This window comes from Lissotriton vulgaris, chromosome 1_1 (genome assembly GCF_964263255.1).
Source record: "Lissotriton vulgaris chromosome 1_1, aLisVul1.2, whole genome shotgun sequence".
Taxonomy (NCBI): Eukaryota; Metazoa; Chordata; class Amphibia; order Caudata; family Salamandridae; genus Lissotriton; species Lissotriton vulgaris.
Window position 1 is genome coordinate 1,020,873,501 of NC_141685.1, and position 25,488 is coordinate 1,020,898,988.

Sequence of the window (25,488 nt, forward strand, 5' to 3'; positions counted from 1 at the left end):
TGCCCCATCCCAGCTCAGAACCTGGCTATATGCAAATCAGTCTGTCCCTGGCCCAGTGCATCATGGGAACAGGGCAGACTAAACTACCAAGCCAATTCTTCACCAGAAAGGAGACAAGCTACCGGGGACCGGTTTCTGGCATTTCAGCCTTCTTCGGCCCGGCTTGCTTGAATCCTGATGGAGCAGTGAGAAAGGGACTCATGTCTGAGTATACCCTGCCACACCTATAGTGGCCAAAAACGATTTAGAAAAGGAGGTGGTGATGAACAGAGTGTCTGAGTTAAACAGACCACTCTTACCCAGTCCAAAGATCAGGGCTTGATCCATCACCGTTATTTATCTCACTGCCCCATCCCAGCTCAGAACCTGGCTATATGCAAATCAGTCTGTCCCTGGCCCAGTGCATCATGGGAACAGGGCAGACTAAACTACCAAGCCAATTCTTCACCAGAAAGGAGACAAGCTACCGGGGACCGGTTTCTGGCATTTCAGCCTTCTTCGGCCCGGCTTGCTTGAATCCTGATGGAGCAGTGAGAAAGGGACTCATGTCTGAGTATACCCTGCCACACCTATAGTGGCCAAAAACGATTTAGAAAAGGAGGTGGTGATGAACAGAGTGTCTGAGTTAAACAGACCACTCTTACCCAGTCCAAAGATCAGGGCTTGATCCATCACCGTTATTTATCTCACTGCCCCATCCCAGCTCAGAACCTGGCTATATGCAAATCAGTCTGTCCCTGGCCCAGTGCATCATGGGAACAGGGCAGACTAAACTACCAAGCCAATTCTTCACCAGAAAGGAGACAAGCTACCGGGGACCGGTTTCTGGCATTTGGTTTGCCCTGTTCCCATCATGCACTGGGACAGGAACAGACTAATTTGCATACAGCCAGGTTCTGAAACTGGGATGGTGCAGTGAGCTAAAAAACGGTGTTGGATCTAGCCCTGATCTCTTGACTGGGTGAGAGCTTTCTGCTTAATTCAGAGACTCTGTCCATCACCACCCCTTGTTGTAAATATTTTTGTCCACCCTAAGCGTGGAAGGGTATTCTCAGATGTGAGACCCTTGCTCATTGCACCATCAGGATTCAAGCAAACCGGGGCGAAGACGGCTGTAATGCCAGAAACCGGTCCCCGGGAGCTTGTTTCCTTCCCAGTGTAAGAATTGGCTTTTGTAGTTTGGTTTGCCCTGTTCCCATCATGCACTGGGACAGGAACAGACTAATTTGCATACAGCCAGGTTCTGAAACTGGGATGGTGCAGTGAGCTAAAAAACGGTGTTGGATCTAGCCCTGATCTCTTGACTGGGTGAGAGCTTTCTGCTTAATTCAGAGACTCTGTCCCTCACCACCCCTTGTTGTAAATATATTAGAAAATAAGCAAGCAGCAGACCTAGCAGTAATCCAGGTGTCCGGATATAAGTTGAGGAGTGCGGCAAAAATCACTGTGGTTCCGGATACTGTTAGGGTGCAAGGGGAGGATAAGGCTCCCACCCATATCAAGGAAAAAAACAAAACCTCACACGAGGCTAATTCTAAGAAAACCACAAAGAAAAAAACAGGTAGTAAAAAAAATAACAAGAAAACTAGCATTTTGGAGAAAAAAATCAAGACAACACCTTCACTAAACTCTTTTTTTAAAGTTATTCCTAAAACTTTAATACTGAAGCCCAATTTGGCAAACTCTGCTGAAAGTGTGACATCAGTGTCAGGGGACGAGGGGGTCAGTGCTTCACCGATAGAAACTCCTGCTTTAGATTGGTCTGGTGTTTTAAGTCCTAATCGCTATCAGCTTCTTATGGCCGATAGGGAAGGGGAAGACCTGGCGGACTCGAGTAAAGCACCAGCAGTGTTAAGACCTGAGGAAGTGAGTGAGTTGACTTTGTCAGATTCGAATTCGGGGGCAGTGAATGAGTTGACCTCCTCAGACCTGAATATGGGGGAAAATTCTGATATGGCAATAATAGCCCTTCTGAAGAAACTGGATTTGGACATGCACAAGGGGTTTGAGGAGTCTAAGGCGATTCAGGATAATATACGTGCTTCCTGTACTAGTCTGGAGGTCAAATTCAGTGAATTGAGCTCACGTATGGTAGTCCTAGAGGTGGAGGCAAAGGACCTCCGAGACTCAGTTGTAGATAACTGTAGAGAGATTGAAGAAATTAAGTTTAGAGAAAGGGCACAGGAAGAGCGAATGGAGAGACTTGAAAATATGCAGAGGCGAAACAACTTAAAAATACTGAAACTGCCGGAAGGAAAAGAAGGGGCTGACATTAAAAGATTTCTAGCCCATCTTTTTAAATCTGAGCTGGAACTGGAAGAGGACGGAGAGACGATTTATGCAGATATACACAGGGTCCACCGAGATCCTTTCAGATTAAATGCTAATCGTACCAAGCCAAGAAAAGTTTTGATAAATTTCCTGACATTTAGTTTAAAAGAAAAAATTTTGTCAGCTGCCTTGAAGAAAAAGAATGTCTTGGTGGACGGGGTAAAAATTGATGTGAGGTCTGATTTGTCACCGGTCACAGCTAATAGGCAATGGGAGCTAGGTAAACGCATAGAACCACTTAGGGCACTGGAGGCTACAGTTCAATTAAAATTTCCAGCCTTTTTAAAAGTAATGTGGCGGAACAAGATGCATAATTTCCGAGCAGTAGAGGAGGTCGATGCGTTTATTGTACTATGTCAAGAAATGACCCGGCAAGCTGCCGTATAAGTCAAATATTCGATACGATGTTCACTATTAAGCCTGTGTTTATTGGTGTAAGATGTTTAATAAAATATGAAGCACCGCCACGAAAAAGCACCCACATGGCCTAGGCTAAAAGGGAGGATGGTAGGGTTTTCCACGGGAGGGTTGGGTAGGAGTAGTTGGGTGAGTAGGGAGGGCATGGGGGGGGGAAGGGGTGGGAATAGGGTTGAAAAAGTCCTTAGAAGCTTAGCGACCACCAAAATGTATGTAATGTTCTTTAGAGATCGATATGAGTGGGACTAGTACAGGTGACTTAAAATTTCTGTCATGGAATGTTAACGGACTACGTACAAAATCTAGGAGAAGAGTAATATTAAAATATTTAGAGGATTCTAAGGCCCATATCATAATTTTGCAAGAGACGCATTTGACTGCAATAGAGTGTAAGGAGGTTATGCTAGGTCAAAGATGGGTTGCCCATGGGTTTTGTACTCCACAGACCATAGTTACAAAGGGTGTTGCTGTTTTGGTTAGACAGGGGGTTCATTTTTGCCTGGAAAATTTTGTTGCAGACCCAAAAGGTAGATGGCTTATTTTAAGTGCAAGAATTGATTCTGACTTACTAATCATAGTCGGATATTATGGCCCAAATCTTGATGAGGTAGATTCTCTGGACACTCTGGCTAGAGAATTGCTAGGCTCTGCTGGCAAAATTATAATGGCAGGGGATTTTAATGCAGTTTTGGATTATAAATTAGATCGATCTGTAAACTCGCATGGGCGTATGAATCCCAAAATGTCAAACAGAATTAGGATGTTGATGACTCAATTTGGGCTGTGTGATATCTGGAGATTTAATCATGGGCAACAGTTGGGATTTACATACTATAACAAGAAATATAAGCATAAATCTCGGATCGATTATGTGTTGCTGGACTTAAGGTTAAAAGATTCTGTTACAGAAGTGGGGCATGTAGGCGTTCATATCTCTGATCATTCAGCCATCACACTTAGTATAAAAATTCAAGCATCTGAAGCAGAAACAATCTGGAGGCTGGATCGCACAGTACTTTTAGATCAAGAGTGTTTGCAATTTATCAGTTCAGAGTTAGAGGTTTTTTTGGATGCAAATGCAGGCACTGCAAAGATAGAAACAGTTTGGGAGACTTGTAAAGCCTTTTTGAGGGGTAGGCTGGGTGCCCAGGGAGCAAAAAAACGAAGAATCTATTTTAATAAAATTACCGATTTGGAAAAGAATATTCGAGATTTGGAATCCAGCATTAATTCCTGTGAAGGTTCAATGGTAGAGCAGATGCTGAAAGATCTTGAGCTGTTAAAATTGGATTTAATAGCAGTTATTAACAACAGAATTAGAGAGAAATGGGAATCAAGCCAGCTGGCACACTTTAGCTATAGTGAAGGGTGCGGAAAGCTACTGGCCTGGAAGGCCAAAAAAGATCTAGTACGAAATTTTATTAAAGAATTAAATCTGCCGGGTAGGAGTGAGGCCATTACGGAGAGCAAGGGAATTGCGGATGCATTCTTTGAGTACTTTTCAGATGTGTATAAGGAAGATTTGAATCCTGATACTCTGGAAATAGCGAAATGGTTGAAGATGGTGGACCCGCTTCCAACTGATTTAAAACAGGTTTTGAATGGGGAGATTCTCTTAACTGAGGTAGAAAAGGCTATAAGATCAGCTAAGAGAGGGAAGGCTCCTGGGCCTGATGGTCTACCAGTTGAGGTCTACAAAGTATTTATGGAAAAAATCTTGCCTCTATTGGTTCAGTTATTCAATGATATCTTGCAAGGAAAGGCGGAGTTGCCGGACTCTTGGAACGAGGCAACTATTGTTCTAATTGCAAAAACTGGGAAACCACCAAGTGATCCGAATTCGTATAGACCTATTTCGCTGTTAAATTGCGATTATAAAGTTTTTGCAAAGATAATGGCGGATAGACTTAGTCTGGTTATTCCTAAACTAGTGCAGGAAGATCAGAAGGGTTTTATTAAAGGTAGGTTCCTAAAGGAACTTACTTTTTCTCTAATAGGTACAATAGATTTGGCCTCTACACATAAAATTCCATTAGCAGTAATAGCGCTGGACGCTGCTAAGGCGTTTGACCGAGTAAATTGGATATTTCTAAAAGCACTTTTGACCCATTTAGACCTGGGTTTATTTTTTACTAATACACTTTTATCACTGTACAATTCTCCTACCTCTAGAGTATTGATTAATGGGATTCTAACTAATTCAATTAAAGTAATGCGGGGCACCAGGCAGGGTTGTCCCTTATCCCCTTTATTGTTCGATCTGTATATAGAGCCTTTGGCCTGTAAGATTAGGGGTTCTGAGAAGATCCTCCCTTTCTCTGTAGAAGCTTGGTCCAAGAAAATAGGTCTATACGCTGACAATATTATAATTTATACTTCTAACCCTCAGCAGACATTGGAGAATATATCTATAATAACTAAAGAATTTGGAGCTGTCTCAGGGTACAAAATAAACGAGGATAAAACGGAAATTATGAGTTGGAATTTGGATCCGGGCCCTATAAAATGCAAATCAGAAATGAGGTATCTGGGGGTCAGGATTACTCAGAACTTGGATGACGTGGCAAAAATTAATTTTGTAAGAGTTAAGAGAGAAATAGGAGGAATGCTTCGAGGATGGAGTCATTTGTGTCTTAATCTGTATGGCCGTACAAATCTGATAAAAATGATGGTTCTTCCAAAACTAACTTTTCTATTTGAGACAATCCCTCTTGCATTCAAAAGAGAATGGTTGAATAAGCTTCAGAGCGAAGTCAGTACATTTATATGGGCCTCAAAAGGATCTCGTCTCTCATGGACTAAGATAAGGAGAAAACTGCTTAAAGGGGGGCTGTCAGCCCCGGATTTTGCGTGGAGTAGTGTGGCTCACTGGTTAGAGGCGGCAGACCCGAGAGCAGAGGACGGCCCGGGACCAGGGTTCGAATCCCGGCGCGGCAGGTTTCTGGACCAGGGTCAGCGGACTCGATAATTCTCTCGCCTCGGTGCCCACTCTGGTCAGCGATCACACTCGGCAACTCTGGGCATTAGCTTGCCTCATCTTCACTAACGGCCCCACCAGACCGCCGGGGATGCCTGGTCTCACCCTGGAGATACCCATTAAGGGACCATCTCTCAGGGAAGCCAGGAAGGCTTTCGCAGCGGTCGAAGCGCCTTGGGACCCTACGGGTAAGTAGTGCGCTATATAAATGCCTATACATACATACATTTTCAGTTATATTGTTGGGCTTTTCAGTTAAAAAATCTTAGAATTCTTGTAAATACTCCACCGACTTCGGGTATTGGTGTATTGTTGGCAGTAATGCTAAAAAGCTGCCAATATAAGGAATCTGGTTTTCTTTGTAAATTTGCGGATCCAAAGTATTTTAAAAAAGTGCGTCTTAAGCTACTGCGGGAAGCAGCGGAACTTTGGTACTGGATTAGGAGGATACTAAAAATCCCCTATTATGGGTATTATACTTCCATTTGGGACAGCCCAGGATCTCCTGCTTGGACTAAAGATGCATTAGCTATTCCTCTAAGAACTGCAGGGGTAGAAATATGGGGACATCTTTTTCCGGATGGAAAGCTGGTTGGGTGGAGTCAGGGAGTGGACATCTGGGGGAAGGCTATATCGAAATTTAAATATCTGCAAATCCATAGTTGGACTGGTAAAGCTGAAACTATTGTGGGACTTCAGAATGAATTGGAAGAGAAGATCCACTCAAGCCAAGTGTATAAAAAAGAAGTAGGACTCTGGTACTGGTCAATATTGGAGACGACGGATGGTCAGTTTATACTGCCAGAAACGCTGTGGAGTGATTGCTTGCCGGACATCGCATCTGACACTCAATGGCAAGTAACTATGGCTATGTTGTATAAAGTTGTCAAACCCGCAAATTTAAGGCAAAATCATCTTTTTACACTCCACAGAGCGTATTGGTCTCCATATAGACTTTCAAAGTTCAAGTCTGGAGGGCTGGTGGAATGCCCAAAATGTAGAAGTCCCAATGAGAAAGATATACACATGTTCGTGGAGTGTCCAAATATTAAAGAGTTTTGGGAGGAAGTAAGTAGCTGTTTATCCCAAGCTATCGACCAGACTGTCAAGGTAAGCCCTGAACTTATTATAACTGGAAGGTTGAATTTGCTGATAAAAAGCATAGATGATAAAGCTAAACTTGTATTTTATGGGATACTCTTGGCCCGCAGAGAGATATGTAAACTTTGGGTCTCCCCTTTATCTCCCAGGATTTTAGACTGGTTGCGAGCTATGAGATTCACAGCTAAAATGGATACTCTGGGTCCGACAAAAGTTAAATGCAAATTTTGGACATTATTTTTGGCACACTTTGGGTGATGAGTGTTTCTCTTAGAGTAAAGGGATAGGTGGATTTGTAAGTAATTTCAGTCCAATGATTAAGGTCTTGGCCTATCTCGCCGGTGGTGCTTTTTCAACGTGACGGTGGAGTTCACCCATGTACCAACCTCCTACAAAGGGTGGCATATATAAAGAGGCGGTCATGGACTGACACTACTAGTGAGGTTGTTAATGGTCCCGGTATATGAGATAAAAAACCCATAGGCGGTATCGTTTGGTTAGAAATGGGTGGCGTAAAGGCTAATGAGGACAAAAAAAAAAAACTAAAAAAAAAAAAAAAAAAAAAAAAAGAAACGTACACAAATTCACTTATCCATCTGCACCCACTTTTTCAAATGTTGAAACAGTCACAAAAATGCAAACATAAATATACATAGATATTTTAATTCTCCAGCAAACAGAGAATCCTTCATATGCTTTACACAAATCTTCCAGCACCATTAAGCTATCTCAATCAGCACCGGCAAAACATACAGATCCTGCTTCAACCAACATATGGGGGCATATTAACAACGGCCAGCGGTAATTATCGCTGGCCGTGCTTAGTGATAATTATATTATTGCAGGCTATCTCTGGTATTTATTGCACTGGTAGCACGTAATTAACAACGCGTTACACCAGGGTGATAAAAATTCCAGAGATAGCGAGGTTATCGCCCTTTTGCAGGGAACATCACTGGTTTTCCAGCGATGTCCCCTGCAAAACGATGATAACCTTGCTAATACGACGCACAGACGCACAGGGTCGTATCAGCATAATCCACCCCCTATGTTAGGGACTTTAACAGACATTAGAATTTGGCGAAAATGTCTGTTTTCGCCAAAATCGAATGTGTGCTAAAATAATGTGAGCTGCCCTGTAAATATTGCAATGTAAACATCAGCGATATTTGCAAGGTAGTCCATCTAGGGTACGCCCAGTAACACCCACTTTGCATCTCATTGGAGATGCAAAGGGAGGCGTTGGGAAAAAGGGTGCTAACATGCAATTATGCTTGTTAGCACTCTCTTGTAAATAAGGAGCTGGTTTTATTTCCACTTTTGTGGCTTTGTAAGCCAAAAAAGCGGAGATAAAGCCCTTGTAAATATGTCCCATGCACACTATATAATGAAACACCTTGTACTTACTGCCCCTGGGAACTTGACAATCACTCTTGTAATCCCAAATTGATTTTTATGTCCTACTTTAAAAATACTATGGACGTGTGAAGGGTCAAACTCGCAATCCTTCTCGTCCCACACATTCACACACCATGTACATATTTAATTCTCAGATGGCTTAATATTGGGTAGGCTGATGTACAAACACTGTCTCAAGTGTATGGATTATCTAGCCCTGTTGTGTTCTCAGTCTTTATAAAAAGTCATGGTCTGAATTTTGGAGCTGTGAAGCCCACTGACATCCAATGCTTGATACAGATCCTGTTCCTTCCTCCATGGTGTTGCTGCCTTCAAACTCTCAGTATTTTATCATGTGCTAAAGGTATGAGGCGCCATTTTACCATGCTCCTATCTCTACGATGTTTACTATGGGAAAGCTGTGGACACCTCATCAGGTTTTTAGTAGGATGGCAGATCTATCCAGACATCTAAAACATGTCTGAAAGGTTTCTAAAGATGTGTTGTTACAAAAGTGTTTATCCATGTGCTGTTGAGGACCAATAAAGGTAATTCCAACGTCCCTGCTTCTGCTGGGTGTAGAGTCTACCTCAGTGGCACATCTTTTGGATATTTAGAGCTCCCTCAACTCACGGCTTGGATCCTAACAAGTGATTCTCAAAAGGGCACTGTTGGACTGCTTATCTTCAACATGGCCACTGTTGCACCTATTTGTCTGTGCTCCGTGAGACTCCACATGGACAGGCCTTCTGAAACCCTGTTTTGTTAAATGCTCTTGGCAACACAAATATATCTCTTCACCCTTTATTTAAAACATGGAGTAGCATTGTGTTTTGCAGCAGCAGAAATATATGTCAGAGAAATGGCATAGTGCTTACTTTGCAATTGTGTATGTACAACTACAGCAAGACCAATAGTGTTTAGTAATTACAAAAATGGCTAAATAAGCATACGCCACATTTCCACCTTCATTAAGAACACAAACATTGCATCTTTCAGGAGCTAGAGACTGGGAATATATAAAAGAACAAGTAAGCAAAATCAATTGGCCTGCTCTTGAGAGTGATTCTGTTACTACCAGAACCTGATGACATATCTTTATGAAATGTAAACAAACAAATAGGCTTAGCTCATTTTTCTTTTACTTTAACCCTTTGAGCAACAGGTTCCCAATCATTATTGTGTTACGTACGGCACACAGGAAGCCGGATCCTGGCATCGAATCCAAGCCGAGCAGCAACCGGGTGATGGAGATCATGTAATCCTTCACAAAGGACTGAACATAGAGAGATAAGGAAGACCAGGTGAGAGAGCGGCCAGAGAAGATATATATATGTATATATACATGCACATTGCTCCAAAAGACTCCTGATCCGTGGGGGTGGAGTGCGAAGTCCACAGAGCACACCAGCAATATGAACATCACCTTCAAACAAAATTACGCGCACTCTGTGCTAAATCTTGCGGAGTGCAAACATTTAATTAGCAAACAATTCTGACGCGTTTCAGCTGTCATGAGGCCTAGATCACATAACAGGATTGCGCAAACCCATACTCCATATATTGTGCACAATAGAAAAAGGACAAAGTGAGAACTACAAAGAACAGGCACCACATTGGAATAGCTCAATGTTACATATGAAATGCAGGTGTACGTATCTGATTACTACATAGTCCCATACAAAATATCTTGCCATCATACATAAGTGCAAGGACCTTGTTAGAAATGGGGTCTCTAGTTGAAAATGGTTTGCACCTTTGTCCAAGTAGGGACCCTTCTTCCTAGTTAGGGTAAGGGGGATACACTCCTAAAATAACCCCCCCCCCCTCCCCCCGGTAGCTTGGCACAAGCAGACAGGCTTATCTCAGAGGCAGTATGTAAATTATTTGTGAGCACATACAGTAATACTGTGAAACCACTACAAATGGACACCACACCAATTTAGAAAAATACGTGACCCTTATCTAAACCAAAAAAGCCCAAAACGATAAAAATCCACAATACAGTAATCAAAAAATGACTTTTAAAAGGCAAAAATAGTTCTGTTCAAAGCACATTGCAGACGCAACACTTTTCACACAAAGTACCTTGGATGCGTTGCACACACAAACAAAAACTGTCACAGGGAAAGTGATGCGTCGGTTCCTTATGTCCAGGGAAGGTGATGCATCAGTTCCTTACTTCAGGGGAGGTGATGCGTCAGTGCCTAACTGCCTCGCAGGGGGAGTGATGCATTGGTTCCTTACTGAAGGGGAGGTGATGGGTCAGTTTCTTACTGTGCGAAAATGGGAAGGTGATGCGTCGTTCTTTACAGCCATGGTCCCATGATGCGTTGATTCTTGCAGCCGCACAGCAGGACCTGCGTCGGAATCAATGCGGTGATCTCGGAGACCGGTGCACGGGATTCGGCGTGCAGCGATTTCTCAAGCCGCGGTAGGCGCTGCTTCGATTTCTTTGGCGATGCGTCGGAAACAGGTGCGGATGTGTTGTGCTTCTCGAAGTTGCATTACTTTTCCAGCTTCCAGCGGCAAACAGCCTCCAGAGGTCCAAAACAGCAGCAGGCACCTCTTAGCAGGTCTGCAAGGAAGTTCAAGGGAGCTGGTCGTGAAGTCTTTGTGTCCCGGAGACTTCAGAACTGGAAGCAAGCTCTAATTCACGTTCTTGGAGATCTTCCTCAAGCAGGGGACACAGCACACAGCAAATTCCTTGTCCTTTCCTTGGCAAAAATAGCGATTGCAGGCTAACCCCAGACAGAAAACAGCAAAGTGGCAGTACTCCTCCTCAGTTTCTGCAGCTCTTCTCCTTGGCAATGGTTCCTCTTGATTCCCAGAGGTGATCTTTGAAGTCTTTTCTGTCCCTGCAAATTCCAACAGGAGGCAAGCTCTACTTCAAGCCCCTGGAGTAAACTCTTAACAGCAGGATGATGAAAGCACAGTCCAGTCCTCTCCCTGCTCAAGACACAAGCAACCACTGCAGGTCAACCCCAACAGCACCCAGCACTGGAGCAGTACTCCTCCTCCAGTTATCCAAGTTCTTCTTCCTGGCAGGTTGCTTAGTTCAGTAGTAATCTAAAGTTCAGAGGTCCGGGCCCCATTTGTTATAGCACAAATGGTAGCAGAGAAGCTCTTTGCCCAGCCAAACCCAGTTCTGTCCTCTCTGGTGCAACTGCCGGGCAGGAGGTGGAGACAGCATTGTCCAAGGCAGACCAGGCCCATTCAGGTGTTAAAGTAATCTCCTCCCCCTACTCTAAATGCAGCCCAGGTCTATTCAGTCCAGTCCTGACTCATCCAGGAAAGGCAGGACACACGTCAACCCCCCGTGGCTGTCTACAATGAATGCACATCCCCAGCCCCTGTCACACCAAAGCTAGACAGTCAATCCACAAACCAGCAGAGAAAAACAGGATGGCAAAGCAAGGAAATACCCACTTTATGCAAGTGGTATTCTCAAATACACAATTTATAAAAATCATCTCTACTAAAAGATGGATTTTTCTATTCTGAGTTCAGTCATACTAAACCCCATCTTTCAATCTTGTCCCAATGGGAAGTTATACCTTAAGATGTTATAAATAAACTCCCATTCTATCCTATGGGGTAGATAGCCTTTCAATAGTGACAAACGAAATTGGCAGTGTTTCACTATTAGGACATGCCACACACATCAGGGCATGTTATACCTTTCACATACACTGCACCCTGCCCACAGGGGTACCTTGGGCCTACCTTAGGGGTGACTCACATGTAAGAAAAGGAAAGATAGGACCTGGCAAGTTGGTGCACTTACCAGGTTGACATGGCAGTACTAGACTGCACACAGACACTGCTGCTTGTGTGGGTGGCACAATTAGTGCTGCAGGTCCACTAGCAGCATTTTACTTATATGCCCTGGGCACACACAGTGGACTGTACTAGGGACTGAGTAGTAAGTCAAACAAGCCAATCATGGAAACACCAATTCATCAACACAATTTACAGGGAGAGCATATGCATTTTAGCATTGATCAGCAGTGATAAAGTGCCCAGAGTCACAAAACCAACAAGAACAGGTCAGAAACAGAAGGCCAAAAAGCAAAAAGCCTGGGGATAAACCCGCTGGGCAATCCAGGTCTAACAGGGCTCAATATACCAAAATCAAAAAGGCCCCAGCGACTAAGGTGGGCAATGAAACCACAGGCATGTTGGGGCACATACCATATTTGACACTCACAATTTAACTAAAGTCCTGATAAGTATATATCTCATCTTAGAATACAGCCTAATTGGGCAAAGAATACATAGACCTCATCATCCTATGTATAGGAACATATAAGAGGTTAACAAGATCCATAATATTTACAGTGAATAGAAAAAAGGACTAAATGAAAATACAACGAAGACCATCTTGAGATGGTGCAGTATTCTACATGAAATCTAAATGTGCATTGAGTCAGACATATGCATATATATATATCTATACTACTATTATAAAGAGAGAACAGACACCTTTTGGCAAGGCAAACTCGGGAACCACAGCGCCAATCCACACACCCAATACATTGTTGTAATCCTCAGGGTGTGTAGATGGACATAGGCTGCATAAAAAAAAAAACGTAAATTAAAAAATTAAAGTTTAAAAACAAAGTAGTTCCCTAAAACAAGCGCCGGCCGCGACGTAGCGCTAACCGCGACCTACACCTGCGTGATGACGACAAGCGGGGAGGAGTGGTGATGAGCGGCGACGTGCGGCGAGGAGTGGCGCGGCGCCTCAGGTAAGGCGAGGCGAGAGGCGGGAGCCGGTCCGGGCAATGTCAGTGCGGGCGGGTGCCGGGAGTGGGGGCTAAGTCCGGCTGAGGTAAGGCAGAAGTGGGAGGCGGGAGGCGGGCGGGAGGCAGGCGGGCGGGCAGCGGTATACGCAATGTCGGGCGGGCGGCGGGCGGGGGGCCCGGCCGGGACTAAGCAAATGCTGAAAATGCAGCCCCCAGCCACTTCTGCCCCCGGGCAACGCCGGGGCGGGCTGCTAGTATATATATATATATATATATATATAATATATAATTGTCACACATACATGCGAGGGCCTCAGTATTCCATAAATCAAAAGGCCCGATTTCTCCAGAATGGCCGGTATGTATAGAAGACTCAAAAACTATACAAATCACGGAATTGAACCCCAAGTGGGCAAAGTATACACAGATCTCCTCATGAAAAATATACTTGTACAAAAATATATTTTTTTATAATTAATTAACATTCCTGAGTCACCAACATCAAAACAAATCGAATCTGGTTCAGGTATGACACCATAAATCTTATCTGTTATACGTTGTGCAGAACACCCACGTGTGTCCAGGAAGATGGTATGTTATGCTGGGGTTTTTACTGATCAGGCTATCAATGGTGGGGTCACTCTTTAAAAATGGCCCAGTTCTTTCGAAACATCTTTTGTACTACCAACATTTTAGAAGAGGAAAGTGGGAGACTTAAAAAAACAATGGTAGAATGTTTTTCTCCCATTGACTTCGATTGAGATGTCTATCGGTTCTATGGCATGTATGGGACTTGAAAGGGTGCTGCTGCAGGATCGGATATGAGAAATGCAAATATACCTTTTTTCCTCTCATGAAGGAGCCCGGAGAAATCACTTTGGCAGGCAGAGAGAGTGTGATAAACATGTTGTGCACTAGCCTGCAGGAGCAGGTTACTAGCAGTGCATACTCTTTGAGTCGCACAAAACCAGTCCATGTCAGCTGAAGCCCGCTGACCAATTGGGTTTCGGTTTGCAGAAATTGGGAGGTGGGAGACTAGCCTTGAAATCAGGAGGGTTTGGCATGTATGCCTTAGACCCAGTGTTGAATGTCGGGTGGTTGTCAGATCTTCCCCTACTTCTGTGTCTCTTTTGTTTTCAAATAAGATTCTATTACAATCTGTTTTTTTGTTCCTCTTTATTGAAGACCTATTATGGATTACCTCTCTTCCGAATCTGGACATCACGCCTTTCCCTCCTTCAAGTGTGCCTCCATCATGTTACAGTTTGTTCTAGCCCTCAGTAGCTTCCCAAATAGACTACTCCATTTGACGGCGTCTGGGTGACCACTGAGGGCATTCAATCCTCTCTCTGCTAATAGGTGTGTGGGAAATCTAGATTCAGGGTGTTGTTCCTTAGTTTTTCCACAAATCTCAGAGCGGATCCCTCCAACCCCTTCCAGATTATAAAAGGTCAATGTATCTTAGTCAGAGGACAGCCTACCACACAAACATTGAGAAATTAGGTTTATGATTGGCAGATGTATGCACCGTTTCCAAGCAGGAACCACAATCCTAGTCAGGGTAATTGTAGTACACACTAAGAGTTTACCTGTGCTCACCCTCTGGTAGCTTGGCAGAGAGCAGTCAGGCTAAACTAAAGAGGCGTAAAGTATGTGTGCACACACACTCACAGTAAAACAGTGAAAACACCACAAAAATAATCCACCAGTTAAGAAAAATAGCCATTATTTATCTGAGTAAAACATGACAAAAATCCAACATACACAAGTCAAGATATGAATTTTCAAGGATGGATCAAAATGCAGTGCTAAGAAATCAATAGCTCCATCTTGTCATGCTTGACTGGGACAAACCCAAAAGTTCAGCCCGACTGCTATGGAGCGCGGGCCAAATACAGGAGTCATGCAGACCCCGCTGACAGTACCTTAGATGAAATCCCAGACAATGCAAGGCGCAGAGTAGGTGACGCATCGAGAATGCAGGTGATCATCTGTTGCTAAATGTGGTGCAAGGTCGCGGAGACTTTAAAAATCGAGACGATGCAGTACGCAGAGGAGGTGATGTGTCGGTTGCTGATGCGAGGCCTCGGTTCCTGAAGGCGACAATGTGTCGATGGTGTATCAATGTCAAGAGCGTGATGCTTCGATTCTTTGGCGTCAATGTCAAACCGCTCAGCTGCAGGAACTGCTTCCGCTGCTAGCCACTGCGTAGGAATCGAAATGGTGAATCACACAGTTCGGTGACACGGTGTTGGAGACTAACTCAGTGGCGGGTCTTCGTAGGTGCTGCAGCAAGGTCAGGACTGCGTTGTAAGACGAGGTAGATGCCTCCCTCCCTCAATCAGTGAGTGGGGATCACAGCTTCGGTGCAGGCAGTGGTGATGCATCGATTTTGCAGGGATGTGGCAGCTCCGAAATTACGCTTTGGACTCAATGTGTTGGTTTCTTGGTTGCAGCACCAAAATTCACTTCCAAGGGTCCATGACTGCATTTTTCACCACTTGGCACAGCAGTACTCACAGCAGGGGAACCCAGGTACTGGTAGCAAGATGCAGTTGAAGTATCTGTAGACCTTGAGACTTCTACCACAGGAAGCAAGCCCCTGAATAACCTCTAGTTACAGGATGTAGAGAGTAAAGTCCAGTCTTCTCACCCCAGGTAAGAAGCAGCAAGGAGCAGGTCAACACAGCAAAGCAAGCAGTAATGTGGCAGTCCCTCCTGGCAGCACAGCAGCTCTTCTTCCTGGCAGAATGTCCTCAGTCCAGATGTTTTCTAAGTATATGGTGTCAGAGGTCTGGTACTTATACCCATTTTGGCCTTTGAAGTAGGGAGACTTCAAAGAAAGGTCTTTGTAGTGCACAGAACCCTGCCCTTCCTGGCCCTAGCTCGAGACACGCTGCAGGTGGGCGGGGTGATCTTTGTGAGAGGCCAGGCACAGCCCTATTCAGGTGCAAGTGTCAGCTCATCCCACCACTGTTGCTCAGGAAGGCTCATGAGCCTAGTGATGGGCCATCAGGATATGCAGGGGACACCTCAACGCCCTTTGTGTGTGACTTTCTATAGTGAGTTCACATAGCCCAGCAGTTGTCCAACCCCAATGTGTACTCTTGGGGCGGCAGAGGCACAAAACAATCCAGCTTTCTAAAAGTGGCATACTCAGACCTGCAGTTTAAAACACAACTTCAATAAAATATATTTTTTTTAATTGTGAGTTCAGATACACCAAACACATCTGCTCCCAATTGGAAGATACACTTGTAAGATGTTTCAAGGCACCTCCAATGCTAGCCTTTGGGACACTTAGGCCTTGCAGTAATGAAAAATTAATTTAGCACTCTTTCACTACCATGACATTTAAAACACCAAGTACATGTCCTACCTTTTGAAATCACTGCACCCTGCCCAGAGGGCTACCTAGGGCTTACCTTAGGGGTACCTTACATGTAATAAAAGGGAAGGTTTGGGCCTGGCAATTAGATGAACATTCCAGTTAAAAATTGCAGTCTAAAACTGCACATGCAGGCTTTGCAGTGGCAGACCTAGACAGGTTTTGAAGGACTACTTATATGGGTGGCACAGTCAGTGCTGCATGCCCACTAGTAGCATTTGATTTACAGAATGGGGGCAAACACAGTGCACTGTACTAAGGACTTATTAGTAAATCATTATGCCAATCATGGAGAAACCAATCGCGCCATGTTTCAGGCGAGAGAGAGCACATGGACTTTAGCACTGATTAGCAGTGGTAAAGTGCCCATAGCCCTAAAGCCAACAAAAAGGTCAGAAACATAGGCAGAGGAAGGCAAAAAGTTTGGGGACAACTTTGCCAAAAGGTCCAGGTCCAACATAAACTAAGGAACAACACCCTGAATATAGCTTTTACACACAACATAAGCAGAGAAAGGGTTACATTTTTGGATGTGTTGGTAGAAATAAGAGGCAACAGGATCCAGACTAGCCTCTTCAAGAAAGCCACAGCAGTTAACAGCCTCCTTCACGCGCTCCATGGCCACCTAGACACCCTCAAATGGAGTGTTCTGTTTGGAGAGCTACTGAGGGTGAGGAGAAACTGTAGCACAATGGAGGCATACTTGAAGGAGGAAAAGGCGATGAGGTCCGGATTCAGAGAGAGAGATTATCCACAATGGGTCCTCAATAAAGCTAGCAAGAGTATCAAAGAAACAGATTGTAATAAAATCTTCTTTGATAACAAAAGATACATGGAAGTAGGGGAAGATCTGACAATCACCCACATGATTTCAGCATTCAGTAGTGAGTCTAAGGCAGTACAAAAGATGATTTGAAATAACTTGGACATTTTAAAGATTGACCCCACCATTGGTAGTCTGATCAGTGAGAAACCCAGTATAACATACCGCAAGGCATGTTCCCTTAGAGACTTTTTGGTACGTAGTGATATTACTGTTAACAATGGGAATAGATAACAGATGCTGCAGGGCTTCTCCCATCTGATCGATGTAAGGCCTCCACAAACAGTAAGAGTAGAAGGGAACATGAAGTCCCCTATGGCAAAAGCAATAGGAACATAACACCGTTTCTGACATGAAGTACGAAATTTGTCCTCTACATACTAGAAAAGGTCCACATAGTAAAATATCATGGGTAGTGTGATCCATGCACTTAAGAAAGGTGTCTAGGAACTTATGAGGTCAATTGACACCTGTGATCCTCAATACCATTTGGCAAGACATTTTAATGAAATGTACTTTGGGGATAGAGCCAAACTAACATACTTTGCAATGAAACACATGCCAGTCAACAGGAGAGGAGGAAATAGAACACTGCTATTGAGATGGAAAGACTCTGAATACATATTAGACCTTGAAATAAAAACTCCAGAGGTTTAAACATGGAGGAAGAATTGAAATTACATTTAAGGGAAGATTGATCGCCCATGTTTGTTTACACTATTTCCTTTTTTATGATGTGCTGTGAGCTTGCTTTTTGGTAATGTTAGATTTTAACCTGTACATCTGTTCTTTTATTTTTTAGGAGGAAAGGAAGGGGAGCCCTACATGCTGGGGTAGAACTGCCAACTGGGATACCCTTACACTTTTCTTCCTGGACACATGTAGGTGTTCTGCACTGCCTATCACAGATAAGAATTGTGGTGTTATACATGAGTCAGCTTTGATTTGTTTTGATGTGGGAACCGGAGAATGTTAATAAATAATTATTATTAACATTTTTGTACTGATTATATTTTACTTGTGAGATATGTTTGCGTGAGGAGATCTGCGTATACTTTGTCCACCTGGGCTTCAATTCTTTGAGTGTTTCTCGTGTCTGGCGGGCTTTTTTTTATGTTCTCACGGCGGTGCCTCAGAAAATGGGCACTGTAATGGGAATGCCAAAAACGGTTCCTGCACAGCATGGACTGTAAAGTCCATGCAGCTCAGGAACTGGAGTGCATGTACATAAGGGGGCACATGCTGTGCCCTCTGCATGCACCCCATGGCCCTGAGGCCCAGAGGAACCGCCATGAAAACTGTGGTCGAGAGGAAACATGTAATATGCTTGTCGGGGCTGCCGCGGTCCAAGGATATTGCGACTTCAAGACTATTGCAACATTGCCAAGGAATGGCGGTTCCCTGGCAGCTGCAGCGGGGCTATGGTGGTCCGACCGCCCTAATTGTAATTGGGCAGGCGGAAGACCGCCACTGCCATGCCCCGCAAGTCTGGCGGTCCGTGGACCTCCAGGCACATAGTAGAGCCCTTAGTCCTGCTTCTATTGTGCACAATTGCACAATATTTGGAGTATGGGTTCAAGTAATCCTGTCATGTGATGAAGGCTGCTTGGCGGCTGAAACGCGTCAGAATTGTTTGCTGATTAAATATTTTCACTTCGCGTGTATTCGCCCTGATATATATATATATATATATATATATATATATATATATATACATATGATTTTACACAAAATTTAAAATAAATGTACAGAATTGCTTGAAAAAGTAAACTAAAATGAAAATCAGCCTAGGATTCTGAAGGTAATTAAGCTGAAATATTTGAAAAGGCCTAGCTTCTTTAGGAATAACAGAAAATTGAACAACATTCAATAAAATGCCACATAAGGGTTTTGGTCTTTGCCCCTTTAGCAGAGGACTGGTAGCCACATTTAGAGGCCTGCGTCTACCTGGCAGTGCTCTGAATGCCTACAGTGTGGTAGATGCATTGGAAGCAGAGCTAAATGGCTTCTGGGCACCATCCTTGTTTTGCCCGCTTGGCATTCACGTGGAGAGAATTATAGTGATCTTTAAATAATTACAGAGAATCATTGAAAAATCCACATTTATTTTAGAAAAATGCATAGGATATGTTAGAAGTACATATCATTTTAAAATACTACTTTAAAATAATATTTGAAAAAAGGGATGTAGTTACTCTTTAAAAATCTCTTAAGACTGGAAAGAATGCTGATAAAAATGGCAAGAATGTATATAAATTTTAAAATGCATAATTATATTTTTAAAATGTATGCAGAATGAATTTTTACATGCTTTAAAATACTGTATTTTCTTTCAAGTTTTGCATGCCATTTAATTATTATTATTTTTTTTTAACATTTTCTTTAAAATGCAAATGCTTGTTTAAAATGTGGGGACAATCCCCAGGGCCTCAAAGGAACTGTGTGAAGGGTGATCAAAAAACACTTTGTCAATTGGAGCAACCTGGGGTAATTATGATATTTTTTGGCAGGATAAACATTTTAATATACTCTTTCCCTCTGAAGCTGGATTTTCTGGTTAAGGCTGAACACAGGTGAATCCAAGTCCTTTTTAAGTTTAATAAAACATACCTGGTACAGAAGTGTGTCCAACATGCTGACACTGAAGACCTTTCCCGCCGCAAAAGGTAGCCGGAACATGAAAACCAAGTTTGAACCTTTTTCTCTTTCTTTCTGGAAGTAAGATAAACAAAAATATGATTTTAGCTTTCTTGTCGAAAGGTACAGTACCCGAAAGAGTTGAATCTCTAAGGGTTTCAGCTATATCAAAGGGTCCTTACCACCTATGAGATTTCAGGTCCACGCCACTACAGAATTTGCCATGTCCCTAAACAATCCTAAATCGATCAGGACCGATACATATGTACAAATCTTCCAAGAGGCACAGACACCCTAGAATCATCGGATACTGTTGCCATGCATGCATCTATAAGATTCCATCCACCCCTACATATTCTGAGAATTATAGGTACCACAGAATCTAAAGCCCTCCCCATATCATCTGGGAAACCAACTCCACATAGATTGTGTGGTAACTCTGCCACCATTTAATTATATGGAGTCTTAGGCAGCCACAGATCTTCCAGGCCCCACGACTTATCCCTAATTTTCATGGAATCCATCCAGTGTGGAGTCTTGTTCCAAGCTCTATTGTTGTGTTGCATATTTATTTCTTAATCAATGGTTGGGTGGTCTGCATTATTCCATGTTCGCCAAATGTCTGGTTATTGTGAATAGATTTCTAACAGAATGTGGGGTATCATATACTTAGGCTCATGAAAGAATCTCGGGCTAGTGGCCTTGACAATCTTCAGGCAGTAGTCTTTGGTATTAATCTGCTTTGGTGGCCTTCCACTCTACCCATTTTTCCACTGTGTTGTTTAAACATTGGGATTCCTTAGTCATGGAGAGAGGCTGTTATAAAACCTATACATAAAAAGACGATCACAATCACCCAGCCAACTATAGATTCCTATCTGTTGGATTCCATCTTTAAGACTTTATTGAGAACAGTTTTGAGATGTCTCAAAAGCTAGTGAAAGGCTGAATGGATTACTCCCAGAGAACAAGGTGGGTTTAGAGAAAATCACTTCACTTTAGACCATTGCTTTTTTCTTTGGGAGTTTACAATGAAGTACATTGTACTAGCAGGAAAACTATACTGCTGCTTTGTTGACTTCAGAACCGCATTTGACATAGTTGATGGGAATGTGTTATGGAGAAAGCGTTACAATCTTAAAATCCCTCTGGCCTTTTAAGTATTTTGCAGGTTAGTCAAAGTAACAACTAGATCCAGGTAGTTGATGATCATATTAGAAACCTCATGAAGAAGATGCCAGTTGAAAATGGTTTGAAGCAGGGGTGAATTCTTGCTCCATTATTATTTAGTGCATGACGGGAGCAGCGTAAATTTCGCTCCACCCTTTTGTGTTTAGCTAGGCAACATATATGTTTACATATGGCATTATGTACTTGTATAATGTAACCTCAAACATGCAGTGTAATTCACTTCAACAGTTACAGAAAGTGCACCCACGGTGTAATCTCGACATTTACATGAATGTGTAATAATGTTTTCTTTACAGTAACAATGAGTTGCAGTTTTCATGTATATGTACGTGTGTGGTTTGAAGAACATTGTGTTCCTTATATATTCATGTACTTCTTAAGTGATACTCTCCATTAACTGTGATTGAAATTGCATTAACTTGAACAATGCTCTACACTTATATTGTGATTGTGTTTGTACCTATAATCATGCATTTAAACATGTATCGATATGCTTTCTGAACTAAAGTTGACCTCAGGCCTTAAGTGTGTAGATTTTGCAATGCTTAACTAAAAAGCGAATGACTGATTCAATGCAATGTTTTTCTCTCCTCTTCAGGTGTCAAAGAATGATCTCACGGTGGAATAAAGGTCCACTGTATGAAAGAGATAGTGAGGTTTAAAAGAGTATCTCTTGGCGAAGATAAAAAGAATTAATGAGGCAAGAGGGAACTACTGTCCAAGCAGAGTAATATGACAGGAAGAATCCAAGGACGTTACTCATGGACCAAAGGAAATAAATCTTAAGGTAGCTGCCAAAGTTAGTTGTTTGAAGATAAGAAATAATTGGACACATGACCTAGGATTCTAGAAGGTTCTTTTGTGGTTATAATTGGGTGTTGCACTTTGGCTTTGTTCAGATTCCCTTTAGACTCCAAGAGGTACAGACCTCTTTGCAACCTTTCTGTTGTGGTGGCTGCATGCAATACAATATTCTTTTCCTGCAGATCTTCTACAGAAATTCTGGTATGCTGACACCTTTCAATTTTATTGGATCTAATTAGAGTTTTTCCCATCTAGCAATAATTAGTGTAGGTTAGTTAAAGAGTATTAGAATTCCCTCATGCTTAATAGGCAGGAGAACGGAAATGTTCAATTTAACCATCAGACTTTGTTCCTTATCCTTTGTGCTGTGGCTACTGAACAGTGGCTTCTGCTTCCTTTAGACAGTAGTGGGGCACATAAATCACTTTCGAATGTAAAAATAAACGTACCTGTCTGCAGGCAGCAGCACACATTTGGCTCCTGCCTTGCACTGTGTGCTGGATAAAAGCATTGAGCCAGTTCAAGCACTGCTCCCTTGCTGCTTACAATGCTAAACAGCAAAGGAGCAGTGCTAGGATTGGCTGGAGCAGCCAATCACAGTGCTCCACCGAACACCTAATGGACTGTGCTTCAGCTTCTCAACTTCCTTTCAGCTGTTGAAGGAAAGCCTGGACTGCGCATGTCAGGCTCACCAGAGTGAAAACACAGGCCAATCTGACATACGCAGTTCAGTTAACAAAGCGTGAACTGCTGCGGTCATGGTGGGAGAGAGTGCTCTACCATGTCCCGCCCCCTAAGAAGGGGAGAGTGGAAAGCGTGAGAGGACACATTGTGTGTGAGTGCATGTGTGTGTATAGTGGGTCACAGGGGGTCAATGCCCCAACGCTCCTATGCACGAACGGCCCTGCTACTGAATTCCTCATTTGCTTTCTGTTATTGAGGATAAACGTTGTGCGTATATTTAGCTTTCCTCTATTGATTTTGTATCCTTATACTGCGTTTCTGAGACTGATATATATATGTAGCATTGAATTTGTAATAAATTCATACTTAGCCCCATTTATTGACTCTGGGCTTTACTGTGTGACCAAATGGGTTACACTGTAATTTGGTAAATTGTAAGTTGATCCTAACTCCCTTTATTCTACAGGCCCCTGGAACTTTCCAATTCAGGGGCAGGAAGAAGGAGTCTACATTTTAACCATTATCGTGACTATTTGACATTCCAAGTACACTTTTATAAACTTAGGGCCTGCTTTAGAATTAGTTGAGAAAGGAAAGGCAAACAGGGTAGTGGGTGATTTTTTGTCTGCAGCCTGCCTTTACTCCACCTGCTAAATTTTGAGATGTCCCCCAGCCCTATGAACATACCTATATATTGACAGGGGACATATCTACATATTGGCAGGATTTGCATTAGTGGTGGTTCTTGTCAATGTAGGACACGTTTGATGGAGAGCTCCATCAAACATGATGGTCTGCTGGCAAACCATTGCAATGCTTTCTATTTAAAAAAAATAAACTCCCAAGGTGAGAGTTTGGTTTTGAAAAATAAAAAACTATTGACCTTGACACCACACCAGTTCTATCCCACGGTGTGAGGGTAATTTTTCTTTTCTTTACTACCCCTCATTACCAGGATATACCTGGTTAGAAAAGTATGCCTGGGGATCTTCTTTGGTAAAAGTTGTGCAGATGAAGGACAAAGGGGGGACACAGGCCGACACCCTAAATCTACTTTCACACCTTCACTGGCACAACTCCCACCTGAGATAGGGGCTTTTGAACAAGCAGTTATCCATGACGTGGAACAAGAAACAAAGAGAAAATCTTTCTTGAATCTGACAAGACTAGAGAGATAAGCAATACAGGAGTTGAATGAGGACCCCAAAAGAGTGATAAAGCTGGCTGATAAGGGAGGTGCAATTGTCATACAGGCAAGGGAGTCGATTGAAACCTATTGTTGGCGCCTCCTTGCAGACAGAAAAAACCACAGGATCCTGGAGAAGGATCTTACCCCTGAATTAGAAAGGGAAATTAGAACCCTGGTTAAAAAAGCTTTTCAAAACGACAGGATCTCACAGAATGAAGCATCTTTCTTGTACAGTGATCAACCGGCAATACCATATTTTTATACATTACCAAAAGTGCATAAAGAGAGATTAACCCCACCTGGAAGACTGATACTTTCGGGCATTGGATCGGTCTTAGAACCTCTGTCACGTTTTTTTTACTTTTATCTGACACCGATTCAGGAGAAGATGCCATCCTATTTGAAGGACCCCAGGAAGTACTCAATCTGATTAAGGACATTACATTCAATCCTCACTCACAATTCTTGGTGGGGCTCGACATTGAGTCTCTGTATACAAGTATTCTCCAGGAAGAGTCCCTGGAGGTGGTTGAAAATATCCTATATTGAGAAAACTGGGAAGTTCAAATCCTAAGGTCTTTTATTCTTAACCTGGAGGAATTGGAATTGACCAGGAATTATTTCCAGTTCAAAGGCACAATATATTTTTAATCAATAGGGACTTCCACGGGGAGTACATTCGGGCTTAGTTTGGCGTGTTTGTATGTCTCAGACTTTTGAAGAGAGCACATTTACTCCCCAGGCAACTTCTTTTCAGTATGTCTGAAAATGTAGTGTCGCTACATCGATGATTTGCTAGTCATCCGGCAAGGAGACAGGGAGTCAATTGAAGGCTTCCTGGAATGGTTGTTAGTTGGTAGCCCTTTTATATACTTCACATCCACAGTCTCAAATATATCCATTCCTTTCTTGGACCTGGACATCAGATCCAAGGAGGGTAGGTTGGTAACAGAGATACATTAAAAACTGACGGACAGAAATAATCTGATGTCCTTCCATTGCTTTAACCCCAAGGCCCTATGAGACAATTTACTTTATGGACTGTTCCTGCAGTTACACAGGAATTGCTCTGAGTTCGCTGCTTTTGAGGGGGAAGCCAAAAAATTGAGCACCGAATTGCAGGACCGGAACTATCCTAAACACGTAGTAAGAAGGGCATGGAAGAGAGGAAAGAATACAACAGGGATGCCCTGTTGGATACCCATGAAAAACCTACTACTGATAGGGGTATATGTGTGACTACATTTAGCACGTTCTCCAATGTGGTGAAAAAGATTGTTTCAAGAAATTAGTGGATCATTATTATGGTCTAAATTTGGAGACCCCCTCATTCTCATTTTGGAAAAGTGCAAGCATTAATGATCTACTAGTACATGCCAGGCCCCAGATATCTAAACTGATGGCTAAGCCAAGGCTGTGGGATCTCCTACACATGACAGGACACAATACATGTGGATGGTGCAAAACATGTCCACAACCAGCATTGTTAAGTAAGTTAATTTGGGTATGAAACCTCCATGGAAACTTACCAAACACACTACATGAAACTCAGAAAACATAATATATCTCATTAGGTGCCTGTGCAATTTATTGCACATTGGTATGACTACCAGGAAAGTAAAGATTAGGATCATGGAAAACACGAGCAACGTTAGGTGCCACAAATCAATGACAACATTGACCACACACTAATTAGAAATGAAACACTCAGTGGAGGACCCGAAATGGGTAGTCATTGACAAGACCCATATTCCAAACACAATGAAAGGTGCAAAGAACTTGCCACTGAAACGCAAATAA

The 25,488-nt window shown here is 42.9% G+C and overlaps 1 protein-coding gene across 1 annotated transcript in view; it reads right to left on the minus strand.

The window, feature by feature from the left end:
* LOC147748440 (potassium channel subfamily T member 2-like) overlaps window positions 1-25,488 on the minus strand; it is an 834,500-nt gene that overhangs the window by 25,590 nt on the left and 783,422 nt on the right. The window contains exons 25-26 of the mRNA XM_086928190.1: window positions 19,794-19,895; window positions 9,417-9,500 (exon numbers count right to left, since the gene is read on the minus strand). Coding sequence (XP_086784316.1) covers window positions 9,417-9,500; window positions 19,794-19,895 — 186 coding nt within the window. The remainder of the gene's footprint in view (window positions 1-9,416; window positions 9,501-19,793; window positions 19,896-25,488) is intronic.